Source organism: Drosophila yakuba, chromosome 3R, assembly GCF_016746365.2.
Source record: "Drosophila yakuba strain Tai18E2 chromosome 3R, Prin_Dyak_Tai18E2_2.1, whole genome shotgun sequence".
In the NCBI taxonomy this organism is placed as follows: Eukaryota; Metazoa; Arthropoda; class Insecta; order Diptera; family Drosophilidae; genus Drosophila; species Drosophila yakuba.
In genome coordinates, this window is record NC_052530.2 from 1,329,255 (window position 1) to 1,356,313 (window position 27,059).

At 39.9% G+C, this 27,059-nt stretch overlaps 1 protein-coding gene across 10 annotated transcripts in view; it reads right to left on the bottom strand.

Annotated features, from left to right (window-relative positions):
* Window positions 1–27,059, bottom strand: part of LOC26535787 (dnaJ homolog subfamily C member 16) — a 386,807-nt gene that overhangs the window by 267,541 nt on the left and 92,207 nt on the right. For 9 of the 10 annotated variants that reach the window (XM_039375901.1, XM_043207098.1, XM_039375899.2 and 6 more), the window contains one exon: window positions 14,448–14,628. In XM_039375901.1, coding sequence (XP_039231835.1) covers window positions 14,448–14,628 — 181 coding nt within the window. Of the gene's footprint in view, window positions 1–14,447; window positions 14,654–27,059 lie in introns of all 10 variants that reach the window. The other variant, XM_039375907.2, reaches the window with a different exon arrangement.

The following is a 27,059-nucleotide window of genomic DNA, read 5'->3' on the forward strand; positions in this document are numbered from 1 at the left end:
TTTTTGAAATTAGCTGCAGAAATTTTCAGGCCTGTCGTGCTGGTACTTTGTCTTTTGTATATGTAATGTAAATAAATTATTCGTAACATTCTTATTAATTTTGCTGCGTGTGCCACTGTTCAGAGAAAAGAGAGGCAATGGGATCAGATAAGTGGGCTCCCAAATGAGACCATGGAAATAACACAAAAGATGTGAAGAAGAGTCTTCACGAAATTTTTGTTTGTACATATGCATACATTCCTGATGTCGTTAATAATTAAATTCAATGCCCTTTCCATAAATAGCCGAAGAAAGTTTTTTTATTTTCCGATACTGTTTATTTCGCGAATTGTTTATGGCAGCTAGGGCCGACAAAGAGCTATATCGAATGCACATGTTGAGTCTTTGCCGAAAAACGAAGAAGTGACAATTGGCAGGACAGACAGCCGAAATGCAGCGCCCAAGCTTAACGTAGGTAGATAACAAAGAGAACAAGGAATGAGCGCCGTACAGATAAATGCGTGCGAGAACAGCGGTTTGCACTATGGGCATCGCAACTGCTACCACTGACTACTTCGGCTTACAATATTAAGAGTATGAGATTAGTCTACTACTATGTTTTTATAAGCCTGTTTGACAACATTTCCTGAAGACATTTTTGTCATTAAGCCGTGATTATGACAACAGTCCATGGATGATTACAGATGTAAAGCTGGCAGGTAGCAGTGCAATAGTTCTCACCACGAGGCAGCCAGATTAGTTGTAATACAGCGTTGTGCGTATTGCCCCACCATGTATTTCTAAAGAGATCAATTGAGTGCATGGTCTTCAATGCATCTGCACGGACCAGTAACGGACGAAAATAAAACGTTAGTCTCTGTGCGGGTCCTTCCCTTCAAAATCTAATACTTTCGACTGTACAAAATTGTAGAAAAAATCGCTACGTTTTGAATGCAGATAGTTAAAAGTTCACACTGATAATTCTTTTATCAGCGAAGTTTATGTCGAGCGGCTGATAGAGACTACATTATTGTAAAATGAACACTCACTCATAACCTCGCGGGTTTCTTTCGTTCCCACATACTATGGAAGAAGAAGAGGAAAGCGGTATAAGTAGTCAAAAAAACATTGCGGAAGCGGGTAAAGATTTGGAATGCATAGGCTGCTTAAAATACCAAATTAACTTTGTGACACTTACAGGTTGATCGTATGCATGTATTGTATGTATAGTGAGATTTTTTGGTTCGCTGGGTCTTATCACACCTGTAACAATCTTCCAAAAATGTATACTTAAGGAGGTAATCATGATAATGACTTCGGACTGGTACGACGACAATCCTACCTTTTACACTACCTTTTACTTTACTTTTCATTCTACCTTTTACCATTCTACTATACCTTTTACTTTTACTCTACCTTTTACTCACATTTTCAATCTAACATAGTCATATTTGATAGTCAAGGACTCTTGCTTTAAACTGGCCACACGGCGACGGCAATAGGTGAAAAATATGCACACTCAATGGAGACATGTGTGCACCACCCAAAACCCAGCTAACAGCGTCACAAGAAGCCTGTCTCCCTCAGAGCCAAAGACTTTTATTTGTGGTAGAACGGATCAGATTGCCTATATACAGATTGCTACCAAATATACAATGCACACTCATAATAAAAGTCCGGCTTCATCACATCTTGACGGATTTTCTATGTTCATGTTCTACGAATTTATGTTAGCTTTCGCGGATTACGCGAGCAAAGAGGGAACGCATTCCGAGATGCGTAACGCTACACGATTTTTTTGTACTCGCTCTAGAGCTGGCTCCAGGCTCTCTGGTATTTTGTTCAAAGAGAAAGCTCTAGAGTCAGCACAACTTTTGTGCGCATACGGGAACAGCCAACCACTGTATCTGCGCACATGTATTCTAATGCATTATAAATTTGTCAAACTATGCCTTTCAAGTTCTTACAAGTTCTTAAACTTTCAATCTATAGCCGAACGATTCTAGGTGTTTATGCACCATCGTCGTGCCCCAATAAAAGTTAGTTAAGCAATTTCACTGGTTGCATACTTTTGAATTTATTTTAAAAATATGTATTTTATATATTATAATTAGTAAAAATAGTATTTTGTTACTACTTGTAACTACCACTGTGAGGACTCTTAAGACTCCTCACAAATCCGGGTACAGGACAGCGGCCTAGCAACAGCGAAGACAGCGACGGCTGGAATGCAAGAGGGAGAGAGAGAGATCGCGGAGATCGACAGGCAACCAGTGAAAGTACGCGGATATCGACAGTAAGACAGTGAAAGTACGCGGAGAGCCATTTAGAGTCATGGTCGGCAAAGGTGGTTCGGGGAACGCTAGCTTATCTCACGGACAATACATCCTGCCCCCATAACATCGTAAGCCCCGTACTAGCCAGCAGGTGGTCCGTTTGCAGAGGCGTAGAGTGCTTGGCATACACCTAAGGGACGGTGGAGTTAGTTGTCGGGACAGGTAGTTCGGGGAAAAGCGCTAGCTTGACTCGCGGACGATACACCCTGCCCCCATAACATCCTAAGTCCCAGTCGAGCCGGCGCGGGTACGCCGTCGAGAGCGACGCGGGAAAAGCGGAAGAAGGACGACGAAGGAGCAACGACGCGCATTCGAAGGCTAGGACCGTAGAAGTCCCTTGGTCTAGCTATTCTAATCAGAAACTCTGTCTTCTCTTTGGTCGGGCAATCATACAAATCATAAATTTGGCGGGACGAACAAACAAACTCTCTGAGCTGACTGTTGCCATTCGTAGCGAGCAGAAACTAAGAAATTAGTTCGTTACACCACATAGAGCTCTTCGATTGCTAATATTTTTAAATTTTCATAATTTTGGTGAGAGAAATACGCAAACTCACTGAATTGGCCTCCTCAATCGATTTTTATTATACCCGTTACTCGTAGAGTAAAAGGGTATACTAGATTCGTTGAAAAGTATGTAACAGGCAGAAGGAAGGGTTTCCGACCATATAAAGTATATATATTCTTGATCAGGACCAATAGCCGAGTCGATATGACCATGTCCGTCTGTCCGTCTGTCTGTCCGTCCGTATGAACGCTGTGATCTCAGGAACTACAAAAGCTAGAAAGTTGAGATTAAGCATACAGACTCCAGAGACATAGACGCAGCGCAAGTTTGTCGATTCATGTTGCCACGCCCACTCTAACGCCCACAAACCGCCCAAAACTGCCACGCCCACACTTTTGAAAAATGTTTTGATATTTTTTCATTTTTGTATTGGTCTTGTAAATTTCTATCGATTTGTCAAAAAACTTTTTGCCACGCTCACTCTAACGCCCACAAACCGCCCAAAGCTGCTACGCCCACACTTTTGAAAAATGTTTTGAAATTTTTTCATTTTTGTATTGGTCTTGTAAATTTCTATCGATTTGCCAAAAAACTTTTTGCCACGCCCACTTTAACGCCCACAAACCACCCAAAGCTGCTACTCCCACACTTTTGAAAAATGTTTTGATATGTTTTCATTTTTTTATTAGTCTTGTAAAATTCTATCGATTTGCCAAAAAACTTTCTGCCACGCCCACTATAACGCCTACAAACCGCCAAAAACTGTGTTTAAGACTCTCCTTCTTCCTTCCACTAGCTGAGTAACGGGTATCAGATAGTCGGGGAACTTGACTATAGCGGTTTCTCTTGTTATACCCGTTACTCGTAGAGTAAAAGGGTATACTAGATTCGTTGAAAAGTATGTAACAGGCAGAAGGAAGCGTTTCCGACCATATAAAGTATATATATTCTTGATCAGGATCAATAGCCGAGTCGATTTGGCCATGTCCGTCTGTCCGTCCGTCTGTCCGTCTGCGACGCCCACACTTTTGAAAAATGTTTTAATATTTTTTCATTTTTGTATTGGTCTTGTAAATTTCTATCGATTTGCAAAAAAACTTTTTGCCACGCCCACTCTAACGCCCACAAACCGCCCAAAACTGTCACGCCCACACTTTTGAAAAATGTTTTAACATTTCTTCATTTTTGTATTGGTCTTGAAAATTTCTATCGATTTGCAAAAAAACTTTTTGCCACGCCCACTCTAACGCCTACAAACCGCCAAAAACTGTGTTTAAGACTCTCCTTCTTCCTTCCACTAGCTGAGTAACGGGTATCAGATAGTCGGGGAACTTGACTATAGCGGTTTCTCTTGTTATACCCGTTACTCGTAGAGTAAAAGGGTATACTAGATTCGTTGAAAAGTATGTAACAGGCAGAAGGAAGCGTTTCCGACCATATAAAGTATATATATTCTTGATCAGGATCAATAGCCGAGTCGATTTGGCCATGTCCGTCTGTCCGTCCGTCTGTCCGTCCAAAAACTGTGTTTAAGACTCTCCTTCTTCCTTCCACTAGCTGAGTAACGGGTATCAGATAGTCGGGGAACTTGACTATAGCGGTTTCTCTTGTTATACCCGTTACTCGTAGAGTAAAAGGGTATACTAGATTCGTTGAAAAGTATGTAACAGGCAGAAGGAAGCGTTTCCGACCATATAAAGTATATGTCGCATCATTATTAGTCTTATTTTTATTTTCTATGTTCCATCTCTAATAAACATGTCACCTCTAATAAATAAAATTCGTATCGAGCTGTTCTTGTCTTCGTTTCTTTTTGATCGCGGTTCGCTGAGTTCCGTTATGCGAGTTTAACGGATTTTGCTCTGTTCTACATAGCCTCGGTTCGACGATGCGTTAGAGTGAGACAAATGCTTGTCCTGTGGTGAGTTCGGACCAGCATGTATCAAGCGAGATGGAGCGATGTTGAAATGTACACGAGGCACTTATGTTTGAAAACTCTGAGAAAGCAGACGCGTGAATATGTCGCAACCGAGGAAGTGTACGACTCGCGGGCGGAACGCGGCAACAGAGGACCCCGAAACAGTTAACTTCCCGACATCAGAAGTGGGATCGCCTCAGCCCCAAGCCATCACTGATGATCGCCTGTCCACAATTTTGGAAATGCAGCATCGTAATCTATTGGAAATTGTGAATGCCGTGAGGGGCTCGCAGACTACACAAGTAGTTGTACTACCCAAGTTCAACCCTGAGTCCGCCGGTTCAAGTGCAGCCACTTGGTGCTCTACAGTGGACCTTATTGTAGGAGAAAATCCTCTGGATGGCAGTGCTTTGCTCATGGCCTTAACCAAATCATTGGAGGGCAGTGCTTCTAATTGGCTGTCACAAATTTGTTTCGCCGGAATGACTTGGAGCCAATTCCAAGAAATGTTCCTTCAGCAGTATGAAGGCAATGAGACGCCAGCAGCAACAGTCTTTAATGTATTAAACGGGCGGCCAAACGACGGCGAATGTCTTGCGCTGTATGGTAGCCGATTAATAACAACACTTATGGCAAAATGGAAGTCTATGACCGCAGAAGAAATTGCAGTGTCTGTTGCCCTGGCACATGCTGCAAATATAGATGGTAGGCTGCAACGCACTGTGTTCACAACTACTGTCAAAACACGCAACGAGTTGCAGAACGAGCTAAGAGCGTTTTCGTATGGCAAGAGGAAGGACCATCCCGTTCCAGAAAATTCTACCAGCAAAAGAGCTCGCCTACACCCAAATGTTAAGTGCCACTTTTGTGGAAAAATTGGCCACAAGATAGCTGACTGCCGCTCCGTGAAAAACAACTTAAAGAATCAACAAGGATCTAGTTCGAGTATTGGGCGCTTATCTGACTCTAAACCTGGGTCAATTACTTGCTATAGATGTGGAAACCAGGGGCATATAGCGTCAGCTTGCCCTGCAAGACAATCGTTGTCAAACCAAACTAAAGCCGACGAGAAGCGTGTCAACGTGTGTCACGTAGTCGAGCCAATTGGGACATTGATATCATCGGGTGAGTCGTATCCATTTTATTTCGACTCTGGAGCCGAATGCTCACTTGTAAGAGAATCTGTGTCCACCCAACTCTCGGGCACACGAATTAACAACATTGTAGTTTTAAAGGGTATCGGAAATAATACTGTTACTAGTACATTACAAATTTTGTCAAACGTAACAATAAGTGGTTACTGTCTCGAAGTGCTTTTTCACGTAATTCTTAATGATTGCATTAATTATAATATTATAATTGGACGCGAAATTTTAAGTCAGGGATTTAGTGCTACTATAACAATAGATAAAATAGAGTTATGTAAAACAAGGTCTGTGCAAACCCTATCTGCTTTGAGTAGTAGTTTTAATCTTGAAAATGTTAATACCGAATTATGTGGCGAGGATAGGAAAATCTTGGTAAATCTTTTGAATGAATTCTGTGACTCATTTATAGACGGTTTTCCCAAAAATCGTGTTACAACTGGCGAATTAGAAGTACGCTTAATTGATCCAATAAAAACTGTACACAGACGACCGTACCGACTTAGTATAGAGGAAAAACAAATTGTCCGAAACAAGGTTAATGAGCTGCTGTTAGCTAACATCATCCGTCCTAGCAGCTCACCGTTCGCCAGTCCAGTTTTACTCGTTAAAAAGAAAAATGGTTCTGATCGTCTTTGCGTGGATTACCGCGAACTAAATACAAACACAGTTGCAGAAAAATATCCCTTACCACTAATTAGTGACCAAATATCTAGGTTGCGTGGAGCAAGTTTCTTTAGTTGCTTGGATATGGCCAGCGGGTTTCATCAGATACCTATTCACGCAAATTCAATTGAACGCACGGCTTTTGTGACACCTGACGGCCAATTCGAATTTCTAACTATGCCCTTCGGGTTAAAGAATCCCCCATCCGTGTTCCAGCGTGCAGTTATGAAAGCTTTGGGTGAGCTTGCCCATTCTTACGTTATCGTTTATATGGACGATATAATGATTATCGCAGAAACAAAAGAAGAAGCTTTTGTAAGGTTAAGGACAGTTTTGAAAATATTATCGCAGGCTGGGTTTTCTTTTAATATCGGAAAATGTTCATTCCTGAAATCTTGCGTTGAATATCTGGGGTTTGTGGTAAAAGAGGGCGAAATAAGACCAAATCCATCTAAGATAAAAGCATTAGTCGCTTTACCGCCTCCGCAGTCTGTTACCCAAGTAAGACAATTTATTGGCCTAGCCTCTTATTTTAGGCAGTTTGTGCCAAAGTTTTCAGAAATCATGAAACCCTTATATAGACTGACCTGCAAAAACAAAATATTTGAATGGAAACTTGAACACGAACAAATTCGTCAAAAAGTCACTAAATTGCTTACAAATGAGCCCGTCCTTGTTATCTTCGATCCTCGGCACCCCATTGAACTGCATACAGATGCCAGTATGGATGGCTACGGAGCAATTCTACTCCACAAAATAGATAATAAACGTCGTGTAGTTGAGTATTACAGCAAACAAACATCCTTGACGGAATCTCGATATCATTCGTACGAGCTTGAAACTTTAGCTGTGTATAACTCCATGAGACACTTTCGTCACTATTTACATGGGCGACGATTTGTTGTTTTTACAGACTGTAATTCCCTAAAAGCTACTCGCAACAAGACTGAACTAACGCCGAGAGTACACCGTTGGTGGGCATATATGCAGTCCTTCGACTTTGACATAGAATATAGACCTGGTGCCAAAATGGCACATGTTGATTTCTTGTCACGCAATCCACTGCCAACTGCTCGGGTTATTACTGGTGAGGAAGAAAAACATGTTCTATTGGCCAAAATAACGGACAACTGGTTACTTGCAGAACAACAAAAGGATTCAGAGATTTCCACGATTGTTGTTAAAATACAGAACAATGAATTGGGTGAGAGCTTGGCAAAAAGTTATGAAATACGCTCGAAAATGCTTTTTCGCAAAATTCAAAGGAACGGTAAAACTCGTTGCCTGCCAGTTGTCCCCAGATCATTCAGATGGTCAGTAGTGAACCATGTCCATGAAGCAGTTGTACATCTTGGGTGGGAAAAGACTTTAGACAAAATGTACGAATTTTACTGGTTTGAGAACATGGCCAAATATGTTCGTAAGTTCGTTGATAATTGCATTACGTGTAAGTTAACTAAGCCTCCGTCAGGAAAATTGCCAATCGAACTCCACCCCATACCAAAAGTAGAAATTCCATGGCACACGATCCATATAGATATTACGGGAAAATTAAGCGGCAAGAGGGATCAAAAGGAATATATTATCGTTCTGATTGACGCGTTTACAAAGTTTGTTTCTTTGCACCACACGGTAACCATTAATAGTGAAAGTTGTATAGACGCCTTGAAGGCTTCAATTTCCGTATTCGGTGTACCAACACGAATCATTGCAGATCAGGGTAAATGCTTTACAGGCTCTTGTTTCAGTGAATTTTGTTCCATGCAAAAAATTCAACTACACTTAATTGCAACAGGGGCTAGTCGTGCCAATGGACAGGTAGAACGCGTTATGAGTGTGCTTAAACGCATGCTTACGGCGGTAGAGAGCAGCCATCGTTCTTGGCAAGATGCCTTAGGAGAGATACAACTAGCTATAAATTGTACTACAAATCGCATAACGAAAGCCAGTCCTCTTGAATTACTAATCGGAAAAGAATGTAGACCATTTAATATGTTACCAATATGTGAACAAGTTAATAAAGTCGATGTAAATATTATAAGAAATATCGCGAGAGAAAATATTAAAAAGAACGCCTTGTATGAAAAAACTAGATTCGATAAGCACAAAGCCAAATTTGATAACTTTAGTGTTGGCGATTATGTTTTACTTAAGAACGAAGAAAGGCACCAAACAAAATTAGACCAAAAGTATAAAGGACCTTTCCTTGTGACAGAGGTACTTGAGGGAGATCGTTATATTTTAAAATCTTTAACTAATAAGCGGACTTATAAGTACCCACATGAAGCTTTGCGCAGTATGCCAACAGAGGAGATCCCCAAAGAGTTAGATCTATGTGACGATCATGAAAACGTTGAAAGAGACGTTAGAAATCCGTTGGTGGATGCCAATGTGGATGAAAACGTTGAAAGAGACGTTAGAAATCCCTTGGTGGATTCCAATGTGGATGAAAACGTTGAAAGAGACGTTAGAAATCCGTTGGTGGATGCCAATGTGAGCGGAAAGTTACTGAGTTGTTTGAAGACTCAAGTGAATGAGAGGCATTGATGGATTTCAATGCGAGATTGGGGACACATGCAACGTCGCCAAGTTGCCAGTGCTAGTAGGTACACGTGTTACTGTGTTGACTTATTTGATGTCTGGTGACTGGCGGCGTGGCAGGTTGAATTGTCCTAGTGTGTTGCTAATAATAACAAACGATCTTCTTGGTACTTCTGTCACTCGAGTTGGTCGATAACATGAAAAATAAAATTTAAAAAAAAAAAAAAAAAAGAGAACCTTTACTAATACTCTGAATTACGTTTAATGTTATCTTTCTAGATTAAGCTTGTTTAATTTTGAAACTTATATTACACACGAGGACGTGTGCTGGTCAGGAAGGCCGTGTCGCATCATTATTAGTCTTATTTTTATTTTCTATGTTCCATCTCTAATAAACATGTCACCTCTAATAAATAAAATTCGTATCGAGCTGTTCTTGTCTTCGTTTCTTTTTGATCGCGGTTCGCTGAGTTCCGTTATGCGAGTTTAACGGATTTTGCTCTGTTCTACATAGCCTCGGTTCGACGATGCGTTAGAGTGAGACAAATGCTTGTCCTGTGGTGAGTTCGGACCAGCATGTATCAAGCGAGATGGAGCGATGTTGAAATGTACACGAGGCACTTATGTTTGAAAACTCTGAGAAAGCAGACGCGTGAATATGTCGCAACCGAGGAAGTGTACGACTCGCGGGCGGAACGCGGCAACAGAGGACCCCGAAACAGTTAACTTCCCGACATATATATATTCTTGATCAGGATCAATAGCCGAGTCGATTTGGCCATGTCCGTCTGTCCGTCCGTCTGTCCGTCCAAAAACTGTGTTTAAGACTCTCCTTCTTCCTTCCACTAGCTGAGTAACGGGTATCAGATAGTCGGGGAACTTGACTATAGCGGTTTCTCTTGTTATACCCGTTACTCGTAGAGTAAAAGGGTATACTAGATTCGTTGAAAAGTATGTAACAGGCAGAAGGAAGCGTTTCCGACCATATAAAGTATATATATTCTTGATCAGGATCAATAGCCGAGTCGATTTGGCCATGTCCGTCTGTCCGTCCGTCTGTCCGTCTGTCCGTCTGTCCGTCCGTCCGTCTGTCCGTCTGTCTGTCCGTATGAACGTCGAGATCTCAGGAACTACAAAAGCTAGAAAGTTGAGATTAAGTATACAGACTCCAGGGACGTAGACGCAGCGCACGTTTGTCGAATAATGCTGCCACGCCCACTCTAACGCCCACAAACCGCCCAAAACTGCGACGCCCACACTTTTGAAAAATGTTTTAATATTTTTTCATTTTTGTATTGGTCTTGTAAATTTCTATCGATTTGCAAAAAAACTTTTTGTCACGCCCACTCTAACGCCCACAAACCGCCCAAAACTGTCACGCCCACACTTTTGAAAAATGTTTTAATATTTCTTCATTTTTGTATTGGTCTTGAAAATTCCTATCGATTTGCAAAAAAACTTTTTGCCACGCCCACTCTAACGCCCACAAACCGCCCAAAGCTGCCACGCCCACACTTTTGAAAAATGTTTTGATATTTTTTCATTTTTGTATTAGTCTTGTAAATTTCTATCTATTTGCCAAAAAACTTTTGGCCACGCCCACTCAAACGCCCACAAACTGCCAAAAACTGTCCTTCGCACTTACACTAGCTGAGTAACGGGTATCAGATAGTCGGGGAACTCGACTATAGCGTTCTCTCTTGTTTTTTTTTTGTGTTTGTTTTCTATTAACTATCGAATCTTTCCTTTGTTTTAATATACTAATAATAAGTATTCAAATACTAATATAGCTTAGTTACCTTTAACTTAGTGTTTGTGTTTGTGATTAATGCTCTAATAAGTTTATTGCTCGGCTGGGAGGTCGTTGCGGTGCAACCGGCTTTGACTGCAAACGGATGGGTAGTCAGCTTTTGTTGGTACTTGATTTTCTTCTCAGTTATTACTTCGATTACTAATTTGATTTTTAGGTCTCTGTATATGTCCTTGTTCCGAAGGTACCACGGCGCTTCGGTGATAGTTCTCAGAATTTTTGACTGTGCTCGCTAAAAAATGTCTATGTTACTTCTGGATGCGTTGCCCCACAATTCGGAGCCATGAGTCCAGATAGGTTTCAAGAAACAGTTGTATAGAAGAGCGTTAAACTCCAGACTAAGTGGAGAGCGAGCATTTATGAGCCAGTAGAGGTTCTTTGCTTTAAATCTAAGTTGTATCGTCTTCGATTCTAAATGTTTGCGCCAAGTGAGCCGCCTGTCCAGATGGACACCCAGATATGTTATCTCGTCGGTTTGTGGAATGCATATTTTATGTTATGACTGAGTATCGCCGTATCATCAGCGAACGTGGAGGTTGTTAGATGGTAGTCTGTGGGGAAGTCCGCCGTATACAGGGTGTATAGGACTGGACCCAGAACCGTGCCTTGTGGCACTCAAGCTTCGATTGCGGAATTGCGTGAGGTGCTTGTATTGCATCTTTTTGCACTAGGTTGTATAAGTACGACTTCAGTAGCTTATGTGTATATAGGGACAAAAGCTTGGTTATTTAAAAGAAAGTCCATCCAGCTACACTCTCTCAAATGCCTGCGCGACGTCTAGAAAAATGGCTGTGCAATATTCTCGGTGTTCAAAAGGAGTACGAATTTCTGACGTGACTGAATTGACCTGTTCGGATGGTGTCATGTTTTTCTCTGAAGCCAATTGATGTGTTGGAAGCGTGTAGTTTATTTTAAGATGAGGGATAATTCGCAGAAGTAGCATTTTTTCAAACTTCGAAAGACAAGTTGGTAAGCTTATCGGCTATATGATGATGGCTGCGATTTATCTTCCATTTTTGAGGGAAGTATCCATGCTTGGCGATTGCGTTGAACAACAAGCAGATGTCCAGCATAGAACACTTCGGGAGTTCAATGAGAATATTTTGAAGTTGTTAAGTCAAAGCCATGCGATTTTCTTGGCTTCAGTTGCTCTTTGATAAAGATAGTAAATAATTACTAAAGTCAATAATTGTTAGTTGTGCGAACTGCTTTTTGAACTTTGTGTTTAACTTTCACTATACAGTTTTAGTTTTAGAACTTGCTATTCGTAGCTAAAAAAGAAACACGTCTCATCCAGCTCAGCTGCTTGCATATTAATCGCTAAGTTAGCCACCCAAATGGTTTCAACGTTTTCTAAAATGTGTCGCTTTAATATAGTTATTGCGGGAATATCCTCCGGATTTGGGCATACATTTTGTTTTAGTGTATTTATGGAAGGCAATGACGCAATGACTGTGCAAAATGACTCGAATAAATGCTTTCAGTTAGTATGATGTTCTACCCGAACTCTTTCAAACGCTTCAATCATACAAGTATTAGTGCGAATCATTTTCTGTTGTATCCTACAATAGTGAACGTGCAAAAGCAAATCAAGTATGAGGTGATGTTAAATACTTAAAGTGTGTTGACTGTTGCTGGTCGAAGGCAAATGGTTCGATTCATATACATGAATCAAACCGTAAGAATCATTGAGAGTCAAAATCAGTACTCGAGTATGAACAAATATGTTTGACTCGTTGCAGCTCTCTGGTCTGCACTCGCCGACGTTCGGAGACGAGTTGTGGCAACTTGTGGCAATTATGGTTTCAGCAAAGTTAAGTTGGAACCTAAGGGGGATCTAGAAAACAGGTCCTTAAGTGGAGCTTCCCATACGACTTAAAAATCCTGAAACAGGTTAGCCATCAGTTTTTTAATATAATGGTTAATATACTACTGTGTCGTAACCTATATTCCGTGATGTCATGAGCCTACCCCGAGCTACAGGAAAACCAATCGATCAGAAGAACTTTAGTTGAAACAGCGGGATACTCGGCAAATGACCGCAGAGCTGCGACTGTAGATCTAAACGACCCCAGATTCCAACGAAAATGGTGCTGCCCATTAAAATTAATAGACCTGTGGTCTGTACCCGACGACGCACTCAGTAGGACAATATGCTTCGGACAACCAACGAATGAAAAACCATGTGGAAGCACAATGCAAGAAATTGAGGGAGTCATTGGTAGCACAAAAGAGGTATAGGAGTTCAACACCAGACACTGCCAAGTAAGTTCAGGGAATTGTAATAAATGGTCAAAGCGGATGCGGAGATGAAGACAAACAAGAAAATTAAAAAAAAAAGAATCAAGGACCAAATCAGAGGTTGGTGCATATAATATAAAAGAACTACTAATCCTAGTTGACCAAACCATGTCATTAATCTTGGAAGGAATGACTGTTGGAACAGAAATCAGCAGTTGCGCACAGCTAGCCACGCATTTACTGGAGAATATTTGGGCGCCCAGAAAAACTTTAAGATCAGATAACAGAGCTAAGGCAAATAGAATCAAACCCAGTGAAAGTGTTTGCCTTGGTGGTAAGGAAGCTGATGAGTATTAAAAAGTACACGTAATAGGAAAAACTCGATCGGATATAGGGAAATTGCTGAATCAAAATAAAAATATTTAATGGAGTATCTGGGTTTGCAACCCTGATGAAGTTATGTAAATTACGCAAGAGGTGGCGGTCATAGAGGTAATGGAGAGCCATGCAAAATTAGTGCAGCCGAAACAGTCAAGTCCGGAAATATACATATGTATAAAGGAGTACTGAGCAGATAAAGCTGTCTGCTGAGGTTAGACGAATCTAGCGACAGGGGAGCAGCTGGTATGGTTCCAAATTCTTGTCAAAAAAATAATTCATACGGTAATGACAAAAGAATCTTTCCCAGTGGAAAGTGCATTTGAACTAGCAATGCAGGCTACGTTTGGAACAGGTAACAATTTAAACCGTTTACATTCTCATACCTAGACGACAGGTTAGATAGGTTAGACGCTGAAGAGTTAAATAAATCAAACCTAAATGCCATGCTTTCAAAAGGAACTAAAGGAACGGACACGTAGTAGTCCGGACTACGGACACGTAGTTCAATAGGAAACCCAGCATGTACTTTTTAACCCATCTTCTATAAACTTGTATTCTTTGAATTACGTGTATATTAAAATCGAATGAACACATAAAGATAAAAATAAAACTTTGCTAAATTTTACAAAAATATATCAAATATATTTCCGCTCTCTTAGGCACCACAGAGCAAACATATTATCTCTATCTACACAAATTATCAGGTCGCTTCTCTACAATGCAAATTTGATTTTACTTTTTGTTGTTCAACGATGGTTACAATATAAAAGTAGAGCTTTCAGAGGATTCTAGATGTTTATATGTAAAAAAGCTACAGAGACAATAGAGCAATATTTTTTTATTAACAATAATTTAACAAACACCTAGCTAGGGGTATAAATAGTTCTTCTGTAATATTAAGTTAAGTGTTAAAATATCTTACCCAAATGCAACTCGGTCGTAAAATTCGAAGGCGGTTAATAGATATCGTAGCCTAGTCATACTTCGAGGCTCAAAAATTAGGGCTCTTGCTCTATTATCCATCCATCCATCCAGAAAACCATTTAAATTGTCAGGTTCGATGCGTTTGAAAATTTTAGAGGGTATTTTTTTGCGTATAAATTCTGAAATAAAAAGGTAAGCCAACAACTGTGGTTATTCAGATATTGTAAATAGAATTTACGAAACGTGAAATCAATAAACTTTGGATAAAGAATTGAAACTAAATATAAGACTTAATTTTATATATGTTTAGCTATTGAGCTTTTTCAATAGCTTTTGCGAGAAATAAACAGCCGAAGAAAGTTTTGTCTTTTTTTCGATGCTGCTTATTTTGTTAATTATACTGGCAGCTAGGTCCGACCAAGAGCTATAACAAATTCACAAGTTAAGTCTTTGCCAAAAAACGAAGAAGTTACAATTGGCGGGACAGAGAGCCGAATGCTGCGCCCAAGCCTAATGTAGGTAGATAACAAAGAAAAGAAGGAATGAACGCCGTACAGATAGATTCGTGCGAGAACAGCGGCTTGCACTATAAGCATCGCAGCTGCTACTACTGACTACTTCGGCTTACAATATTAAGAGTATAAGATTAGTCTACTGCACTGTTTTAGCGACTGCATGACCCAACATCCTCCCCCCGTTGGAAGCTTGGTTTCCAACAGAGCCCTCAAGGGGAAGCAGACACAGGAATGCAGCCATCGATTCCCACGACGGAATAAGGTTGACAGAGACCGGATCCTCCAAGCGCTCCTCCCACTTAGCTTGGCTCGCCGCATCCAGCTTTTGCAGCAGCACTTGCACTATGATGCAGCCATCGATTTGCTCAGTGGTGCCCAAACCCTTCAACGCACGAATGTGAGCGTTAAACTTGTCCGACAATTCCCGAAGCGATACCACTGAACCATTCCGTACTACATTTACACCCAGAATCTCGGTGATGTGCGCCTAAAAAACGAGACGCCGATTATCAAACCTTTTTTGAAGCAACTCTAAAGCCGCTTCGTAATTGCTATTTGAGATCTCCAATGATCGGAGTCCCTCAAACATGACCGCAGATGTTGAAATTTCTCAATGTTGGAGAGGTCCGGATGGCTGTCGACTATGCTCGTGAACTCGGAGTAAAAATCCGCCAAACGTTGGCAGCTGCACAGGCGGCAACAGCATCGGCCTCGGCCGCGGCTGCGTTTTATGACCACTACACTGGTGGGGCACAACACCTTCCGCAAGCGCTGAGTGCGCCGCGAAATGCACATTGCGTTTGGCTATTTCCGCGCGCACACTAGCCTTGAATTCAACGATGATTTCATCGAACCCTATCTCATTTTACTGCCAATTTCGTCGAAATCCAATTCCTCCAGTTCTGTATGCAGAACATTGAAGGCACTTTGCAGCTCATCAATCTGCTCCAGCCTCACCGTAGAAGTGGGTTCGTCGTATCCGCTTAGCGTCTCATTAAACACAAAATAAATGCTGAAAATCCAAGCGGAGTCAATGCACGTGACGATATACATATGTAGCAATGTATGTATGTATATATGTAATGCTAGCTCGCGTAAACACAGCCACTATCATTCGAAATTACCACTCACTTGTCCAACCGATTGCGATTTAATGTATTTATATTTATTTATAAACGGGATAAGTGCATTAATTAATGCACGCAAATTAACACTATCACGTCGGGGTCACCAATGTTTAGCTATTGAGCTTTTTCAATAGCTGTTGCAAATAATAAATAGCCGAAGAAAGTTTGTTTATTTTCCGATACTGTTTATTTCGCGAATTGTTTACGGCAGCTAGGGCCGACAAAGAACTATATCGAATGCACAAGTTGAGTCTTTGCCGAAAAACGAAGAAGTGACAATTGGCGGGACAGACAGCCGAACGCTGCGCCCAAGCTTAATGTAGGTAGATAACAAAGAGAAGGAGGAATGAACGCCGTACAGATAAATTCGTGCGAGAACAGCGGCTTGCATTATGGGCATCGCAACTGCTACTACTGACTACTTCAGCTTACAATATTAAGAGTATAAGATAAGTCTACTGCACAGTTTTGGCATGACCCAACAATATATTATATCTTATAATCTGATATAAGAAGAGGAGTGGCCGTGGCAAAAATCGTTTTGAAAAATTCGAAAGACATTTACAAGACATAAACAAATTTCAAATTTCGTAGTATTGGGCGATTTGTGAGCGTCATATCTCTGAAAGCTGCATGTTTAATTAAAACACGAGCTTTTATAGTTCCTGAGATCGATGCGTTAATATGGACAGACGGGCATGGTCAGTTCGACTCGACTATTGATCCTAATCAAGAATATATATATTTTATATGTTCGGAAACGCTTCCTTGTGCCTATTACATACTTTTCAACGAATCTAGTATATCCTTTTACTCAACAGGTAACGGGTATAAAAAGTACATTCTAAGCCCCAATGGTGCTTACCAAACTATGTCTCTGGAGTCTGCATGCTATGTCTCAACTGTTTAGCTGCTGTAGTTCCTAAGATCTCGACGTTCATACGGACGGACACGCGGACGGACAGACGAACATGGCCAGATCGACTCGGCCATTGATACTGAAAAACATAATGACGGTCCAAAAAAAAATTTACAGTAACATCGTTACATGGTCGGAGCACCGTCAAGCATTAAATGCTTCTTTAATCAGATTAACACTGATGTTCAATTCTTTATGTTCCGAATCTGTCTAACCTTGGCGAAATAATAGGACTTGACTTATTATGAACAAAATCTTAAATATCAACAATGAAGTTGAATCAATCCAGTTTTTGAGATGTAACAGCGTAAATTTCACAAACATGAAGGATATCGTGGTACCAAGCCTGATATCTAATATATCCCATACAACGCTTAGAGGCCGATTAGTCGTCTTTCCGACATTATTGCCACAATGAGTGACCAACCCACATACTCAAAACTCTACCCGTACTTCATGCGTGCAGCAGATTTTGTGAAATAGGAGACAAATGCTTTAATAGACGGAATTATCAGGTCCTCGTTGTCACCTTACAATAATCCGGTTCCGGTAGTCGATAAAAAAGGTACAGATGAAAAGGGAAATACAAAGAAAATGTTGGTTCTTTGGTACCGTATAGGAAAGACTTGCTATGTTTACGTTGATGACGTAATTATATTTTTAACGGGACTAAGAAACACGTGAACGACATTGCTTGGGTACTAAACAGACTGTCTGAGACAAACATGAGGCAAGGAAAGTCTTTTTTCTTCAAGAAAATCGTAGAGTAGTGGAGGTATCACAACCAGTCCTAGCAAAGTAGAGGCTGTTCAGAAATACAATCAACCCACTAATTTGTTTAGCGTTCGATCGTTCTTGGGACTATCAAGTTATTAACGCTGCTTTATTAAAAACTTCGTCTCTATTGCTAGACCACTGACCACTTACTGACATTCTGAAGGGAGAAAACGGAAGTTTCCGCAAGCCAGCGTTAAAAAAAAATCAGTTTCTTCCAATGAAAAACAATATTCTGCTTTTGAGACACATAAAAATGTACTTGTCTCTAAAAATGTAATGTTATTGTATCCCGATTATAAAAACCGTTTCAACTAACTAAAGACTCTTCGGCTCTTGGCCTGGGTGCAGTCTTATCACAGGATGGCAAGCCTGTTACAATGGTTTCGAGAACTATACAGGATAGAGAGCTTAATTTTGCAACAAATTAACGGGAACTTTTAGCCATCATTTGGGTTTTAAAGTATCTTAGGAACTATCTATAGGTGTCAAGAATTTAAACATTTTTACAGACCGTTAACGTACGCCGTGTCAGATAGGAATGCAAATGCAAAAATTTTAAGATGGAAGGCGTTTATAGACTATGGTCCAGACTTCGTTTGTTTGTCATTAAGTCTTTATTTTTTTGTCAATATATCGTTTTTTATCAATTATTTTCTAAAAGAAAATCAATCATATAAATAAAAAACAAAAACAATAGTGACCAAAACCTTCACTAAAGCCTTCTATAAGCTTTTAAAAGTGCAGTGTTGAACAGCTGATTGCGAGAAGACAATTCGCGCCAAATTATCTGCTTACTTTTGCACGTGATACGATTGTTAATACACATCCATTAATTATAGTAAAATTTGAAAAATAAAGGCCAAAAAATGTAGTTCTTAACGTATGTAGTTAATACATGTGTAGTTGTACTGTTTTTGTGTTGCTTAACATCCATTTTATGTGTATTTAATAGAAAATTCTGCTTCGTGGAGTATAACTCATTTTCTGACAATTTCTGACAAAATTTAAAAACGTCAGTTTGTACCTTTAACTATTGTCTTTGACGGTAAAGTAATATCTTTTGCCCATTTTTACTCGTTTTCTAAGAATTTGATTTTATATAGGCGAGTTCGACTTCAGACATAGTGACCTCCTGGACATTTGGAGGCGTAACAATCGGCAAATAAGTTATGTTTCAGATTATGTTTATTCCGCAATCAACAACAATAATCTGAAGTCAAAAAAAAAAGACAGAAGAGATTGTCAAAAAAATACTCAATTTTGAATTATTCATTAAAAGAAAACTGCCCGAGTGTAACAGGCAGCTAGACCGATTTATTTCCAAGCATACTAAGCGGATGGCGTCTAAGATAACAATTCTTGCTAGTGTTTTGAAAACTCCAAGACACCACAGCAAATGGGACGCCGAAACTTATCTTACCCAAAATGCAGGAGCAAGATTATGTACACGTATACACATTTAATATTATATATTAAAAAAAACATTAAAATTTCGTTTCGAGTCATCCCGGTAATTAATATGGGAGGCAAGAGAGGGCGTGGTTGCACGGATTCCAAGTTTTGTGTGCAAACTATTTGTGATTTAGCATCAAAATGTACAAAGTTGCCGACTTAAGTCGGCAAAGGGCACACAGATCGAACGGTGCCGGTTCGGACTTTGGACAAGCGCAAAGAGGACCAGTCTATAAGAAACGGAACAGAACAAGGAACCCGTCAGTGTGAACAGTGATAGATTAGACAGCGGGCGTCAGGAGCGGCAATACGCGGTAAATCGCTGCAATATACTGAGCTGTGCAACACGGAGATCCACACTGCGAGGATTCCGAAGAAGGCAAGGTGCAGACGTAGTCAGAAGGGATTGTGAAGTCAGTGGTTAGTGACCTGCGACAGGAGCGGATCTAACAGACGAGCCCTTCCGGGTGTTTGCAAAGGTGGTTCTGGGAAGAGCTCTGGTTCGACCTAACGGACGGCTCGTTTAAGCCGACACGGGTTTCGTTGTCAAAAACGACGCAGGACGACGAGGGATCGAAGACGCGCAGCAGACTGCGAGGACCGTAGAAATCTATTATCGAGTGGTCTGATAATAAAGCTAACTTAAATCTGGAGCCCTGTTTTCTCCTTGGTCGGGCTATCACAGAAATCATAAATTTAGTGTGACGAAAAAACAAACTCTCTGAGCTAACCTAAATTGTGTGCAAACTATTTGTGATTTAAAAACAAAATGTACAAAGTTTTGTACAAAGTAGCTTAATTATTGGACTTTATGCCAATAAAATTGAATTCTGGACCACAGTGCCGCGGAAGCATGCTGGAGCGACCCCTAGGAGGTCCCAGTGGTAAATCCATCCATGCGGCTGCTTCATCCATTGTGTTGCCAATCTGATCGGTCAAGTGTCCTATTTCTTCCGGCTGGTTTTCGAAGTTTTCAAGACTTTCTTAATTAAGTGTTTCATATAGTCGGGGGGTGTCTCCCCCACTTGCACTTCGCGGTGCACGAGTCTCTTCTTGTGTTCGCGATCGGGTTACTCTCCTGTTTTTGCCCCCTTCATTTATGTATTTGGGTTTATATATTTAAGAATTTTTTTCGGTGCTCTGCTTGGTATGCAGCTAAATATATGACACGATATACAGTGAACAATACTAACTACAACTAGCTATAATAAAATAGGTAAGTTGGGGGGCTGTTACGTCATTAACAAGTCTCTCCTCAGTCAAAAACTCGTCCGGTATCTAAGCCCCAAAAAGAAAAAAATAATTACCTGGAGCTGTTGGTCGTTGCCCTGACATGGTTACATCCGGCCAGCATGCCTCCGTCTTCCACTGCTTAGGGAACTTTTACTAGGTTCCGAACGTGAACTGGCCCACCCTTTCCCAAGGAGCTTTTTCGTGGTTCCGTACGTGAACTGACCCACATTTTCCTTGGAGAGCTTTTATGTAATTCCATATGTGAACTGGTCCACCTAAGACAGTGGAAAATCAGACTTTCGCCCGTCGTCGGAAAATCATACGACCTTTAGGTTCGGAATCCACAACAGTTTTCCTATTTCCCTGGCCCCGAGCCTCACAAAGGACCTCGCTACTTGGCATAGTACGTCGGCAGCGTGAACCAAAGAAACTAAAATCGTCCCCCGCCCAAAATTAGTCAAAGAAAGCCGGAAAGACTCGCGCCTCTTAAACGACCTGACTCCTTAGCCTAGTACGTCGGCAGCGTTTTCCGGTCAGTTCCCCCACCCCCTCTGTACTGGATCGTCAAATAAACGGTATACCCGCACCACACCGCTAAATCCGTTACCATTATATCTGCGCTTCTATCTTTAGACTCAACCTTCTCGAACGACCTAGCTAATTGGCCTAATACGTTGGAAGTAAGCCACCCACAAATTATATTTACATACGTTATTTAAAAAAAACGTCGATCGGCCCTTAGTTGGTTGATGTTATAACAAGGAAATCTCCCATATTTTTGCTTTAAGGAATTTCCACAAATCAAATTTTTTAATGACATAACAAAGGATTTACAAAGCAAGGACTTACGAACAAAAATGATCTTAAAGTCATGCCTCTATTCTGAACCATTTACGCGTGTTCTCGGTTGCAGAAGTTGGGGACTTTAAGTTATGCTAAATAGTAATAACTAATAGTAATAATTAATAAGCGCGAGCTGACTCTACTTAAGTCTAATATTCTATACATTGTCAAATTAACTATTAAAGTTATGTCTATTAAGGTACCCTTATCTCTCAATACAGAAATCTAGTTCGTTGAACCTAGTGACACCATTCCCTAATAAATATGAAAAATCCTTTCGTTGGACGCCAATTCTGTTACGTCAGCGTATTAGTGCCCGTGTCCTGGGTAAGGACTAAGGACGAGGAAGGGGTATCCGATGTTTAGGCACCATGTTGCCAGCGTAAGCTTGTCAATTTTGGGTCGTGGGATCTTGGTGAGACCCTTACCTCTCCAACATAACGAGAATAAATATTAGTAGTGCCTGTAAAAGTTCGTACCGTTCATCAGTCAGCACTCCTCACCGCCCCACAAGCTGTAGCATGTGTCCGCAAGCCTGATGGATCGTCCGCGCAATAGGATCCCCTTTTGTCAAGGTTGTCCGTCAAACGTTATGTCACCGTTTTTGACATACTCCGTTTCTGGCGTCAGCAACCCTTTTGGAAATGTTTACCTACTCATTTTGTTGTTGTTAACATAATAGCATAATTTTATTGATTACAATACAAAAATTAAAGGCTGGCATACAAAGATTATGAGAAGTTGGCTATAATTGTTCATAGCGGGGAGTATCGAATTCATCACCGGGCAACGGATTTGAGTCTCGACCACTGATTTTCGAGTATTGGCTTTCGGATGTTCAGTTCGAGTCTTCCCGGATATCCACTTTCGAGTATTTACTTCGAGTCTTCCATTATCACTTACGGGTATTCACCCTGGTATTGACTATTTTATAGGTGGGCCACGGTCTTTTTATACCGGCTTAGAGCTTTTCTGAGCTACTCCGGGTATCGGATTTCTATGCCAAGTGTTCCCACCTACGGGACGTATTTCTAAATTTCCTTTTTCCTTTTGGGAGTCAATACCCCCTCGGTGAACTGTGCACGGGCAGGTTTTATTTCTGGGCCCTATTGCGGCCGCTGAACTGGTCATCGGACACTCGTTTATTGTCGACTTGCGTTTTCGTTGTGGCTTTCCGTCTGACTCAACGCGATGACAGTACCCCTTCCCCTGCTTTAGATTCTGTCTTCAAAGTCTTAAGATCTTAAAAAACGGGTGTACGTAACAATCGACAAGCCGGTTAATTGTTTCAGAAGCCAAATAGTATTAGATAAGGGCACCGCAAACTCAACTCGAGCTTTTGTTATTTTCGGGAGCGAGACAAGGCATATAATACCATTTCTAATCAAGGAGACTTTACTCGGAAGAATTCGTGATATGTTTAAGTCGGATGCTGTGAATGCGATACACTGCGAATTAATTGTACTAGGTTTTATTCAAAATAGTCTTGTAGATGAGTTTCCAGCAGCAACTTTCCAACACGCTATGAAAATGGTTAGGGACATTTTTAATAAAACCGAGCAACGGGAAATAGTATCTTTGGAGCACAACAGAGCGCATAGGGCAGCACATGAGAATGTAATGCTTGCAATCAATAAGCGTTTTACTAATATCACTGAAAGAAATTTATTATAAAATTAGGTCTCAAACAACAAGTGTTAAACTTACTTATTGTCAAAACTTTTGTATTAAAACTGTATTGAACATTTGTATTGAAACATTTTGTATTGAAACATTTTTTTTGCGCTTGATAACATCTACCATCACACTCCATCCAGCATGCGTTCAACAAATACATTTAAATGGGCAACCAGTTAAAACCACATCAGCGTCATTATCGTGAACAAGACGACAGCTACAATAAAGATGTTTTCTAAGTTAGCGACGATCATTTTCGGAACCTTCATACGAACCTATGACAAGGACTATTAACAGGGTTAACGAAATTCACGGAGCATCCAGATGTGCAAAACTGGCATTCCTTCGATTGTTCAACGCAGTACAAAGTTAGCAAAATATCGGAAAATATTATTGGCACCCTTGCCAAATACTCAGGTAAAAGCACGATCCATGTTTCCCGTAAGATCCGCTTTCAAATAGATTTGTCAATTATTAAAAGTCTGTGGACAGCCTTCGTTTTAGAAGGTAAGGAGATAACACAATCACTCAGCAGAAATTTATGAAATATAAAATATAGTCGTAAGCCTAGCTCAATAGTCTTGGGTAGTTATAGGGCAAGCTTTGGAGATAAAAATATTGCTGTACATTGTTATTTACAGTCGCTCGAGCTTTTGAGATTAAAACTCTTTCTGTACATGCTCCAGTGGCTTTTTACAAAATATAAAATTAATTAATAAAGAACAAAATAAAAATATAAAGTTAATACAAAGAAATTAAGAGAAAAAAAGTTCAAAATGGATTCCTTTTTAAAACACAAAAAACACCAAGAGAGTACCCTATAGTCGAGTTCCCCGACTATCTGATACCCATTACTCAGCTAGTGCAAGTGCGAAGGAGAAATTTTAACACTGACAGTCTTTGGCGGTTTGTGGTCGTAACAAAAATTTGTTAGGCAAAGCGAAAGAAATTAACAAGGCTAAATAAAAATATCATATTTTAAATATATAACAAAAATGTGCAAAAGTATTAAAACATTTTTCAAAAGTGTGGGCGTGGCAGTATTGAGTGATTCGTGGGCGTTAGGGTGGGCGGGGCAAACAGTTTATTTTGGCAAATCGATAGAAAATAACAAGACTAATAAAAATATTAAAAAAATCAACGTATTTTTCAAAACTGTGGGCGTGGTAGTTTTAAGCGGCTTGTGGCGCTAGGGTGTGCGTGGCAAAAAGTCAAATCAATGAACTTGGCAAATCAATAGAAGTTTATAAGACTAATTAAAACAAGAGAGAACGCTATAGTCGTGTTCCCCGACAATCTGATACTCGTTACTCAGCTAATGGAAGTGCGAAGAAGAGTCTTCAACACTGACAGTTTGTGGCGGTTTGTGGGCGTTAGAGTGGGCGTGGCAAAAAGTTTTTTGGCAATTCGATAGAAGTTTACAAGACTAATACAAAAATAAAAATATCAAAACACTTTTCAAAAGTGTGGGCGTGGCAGCTTTGGGCGGTTTGTGGGTGGTTTGTGGGCGTTAGAGTGGGCGTGGCAAAAAGTTTTTTGGCAAATCGATAGAAATTTACAAAACAAATATGAAAAACATATCAAATTATTTTTCAAAAGTGTGGGCGTGGCAGCTTTGGGCGGTTTGTGGGCGTTAGAGTGGACGTGGCAACATGAATCGACAAACTTCCCCTGCTTCTATATCTCTGGAGTCTGTATGCTTAATCTGAACTTTCTAGCTGTTGTAGTTCTTGAGATCTCGACGTTCATACGGACGGACAGACAGACGGACATGGCCATATCGACTCGGCTAGTGATCCTGATCAAGAATATATATATCTTATATGGTCGGAAACGCTTCCTTCTGCCTGTTACATACTTTTCAACGATTCTAGTATACCCTTTTACTCTACAAGTAACGGGTATAAAAATGAAAAAATATCAAAACATTTATCAAAAGTGTGGGCGTGGCAGTTTTGTGGGCGTAAGAAGGGGAGTGGCAACATGGGTTAACAACCTACGCTTCTTTTCGCTATACCCTTTTACTATACGAGTACCGGGTATAAAACGGGTAGTGGTGGATACCAAAGATAAATATGAAGAGTATGGTAGAAATATTTGAGGAAACAATAAGAAGGGAGCCATTTTCATTTTTATCAGCGTACATGAATTCGACGGAGAGTATATAGACACGTTTGAATTGAACTGGAGAAAGCCAGTCTACTATACGTAAAAGTAAAACAAGTAATCGAAGATAATCCCTATGTAGGAGAATCAACGATTTTTAAAGTTCTCCTACATAGACAAATCTATATAAATATATAATATAATATATAAATGCACTGTCAAGAGATACTAAACAAACTTGAAGAAATAAAAACTGCTTTCGATAAGTCGTAAAAGCCCAGATACTAATACAGTAGAAAATCAAGACACAATGACTGAATCACTTGTACTCACTTGCAATGTAGCCGGTTGTTCTGAAAAGCATATACTCGTACTTAAGAATTTAACAGATGTCTTCAAATTATGTCGACAACAATTATGTTGTTTTAAATTATTGAAACTACATCCAGAAAAGTGTACATTCTTTTTAAAGGAAGTTACTGATTTACATCATGTACAGATAAAGGTATATTACCAGACGATTCTAAATATGAGGGAATCAAAACCTACCCTCAGCCAGCAAATGTGGACGAAGCTAGACGATTCGTTGCAATTTGCAATTGTTAAAGAAGATTTATTTAAAATTTCTCAAGTTACTCACGCCACTTAACGAGGCTTTTTAAGAAGAATGTTCCATTTGAATGGACAAGTGATTGCAATGATGCATACGAATATCTAAAAAGGGAATTAGTGAAACAAACACTTCTTCAGTACCCGAATTTCAGCCAACAATTTTGTACGGGTATAACCACGGATGATAGTAAACAGACATATGGAGCGGTACTATCTCAAGACCACAACGGTCAACAGCTACCAGTGGCATACGTTTCAAGAACTTTTACAAAAGGCGAATGTAATAAATCTACAACGGAGCAAAAATTAGCAGTTGTACATTGACCATAGACCACTGGTATATAATTTCTCGATGAAAAATCCGAGTTCCAAATTAACAAGAATGCGTCTTGATTTCGATGAATATGATTTTACTGTAGAGTACCTCAAGGGGAAAAATAACTATATTGCAGATGCTCTTTCCCGATTAACTAACGTAGAGCTTTAGGATATAAATATACGAATACTGAAGGTCAAAACAAGAGCTTCAGCAAACAGAAAATAATTGCAGGTAAAAGGAAAGCCCAAATTGAATATAGAAAAAGGAAATATGTCCAATATCTATCAGGTAGTCAATGACATTGATACAAAGAAATGTGTTCTTCTCAAAAAGGGGCAAAATATTATAACACGTTTTGATATGACTGAGTTCTATTCTAATAAATCAATTTAGATCAATTATTCCAAAGGCTTAATGAAGAAGCAAGAATAACTAAAATCAATCAAACGCAACTGTCACCGAGTGAACAAATCTTCCAATTCGCCACTATTATGAGTGTTAAAGAAAAGGTAAAAAAAATATTGCAAAAAACATGAAAATAACGCTATTAACAAGGTGACAAACATAGATAAAGATCCACGTTCAAATTAATGCAATTCTGTGTAAATATGATGATCCGTTACAAGCAGGCCACTCTGGAATTTCTAGAACCCTGAGAAAAATAAACAAATTTTATTACATGCCAAACATGACCAAAACAATAACTAAATATGTTAGGATATGTATAAAATGCCAACAAGCAAAGACATTAAAGAATACGAAAATGCCAATGACTATTACAGAAATTCCAGCAACAGCATTTGACAGTTTTTATAGATACCATTGGTTCACATTCTAGATCAGAAGATGGAAATGAATATGCTATGACTATAATTTGCGATTTAACTAAGTATTTGGTTACGGTAACCATACCAAACAAGAGTGCAAAATCAGTTGATACTGATATTTTCTAAAACTTATAATTTCAGAAATAATACGTACAGTCCGATACACAGTGGTTGCGCCCATAGGCCAAAAATATAATAAAAAA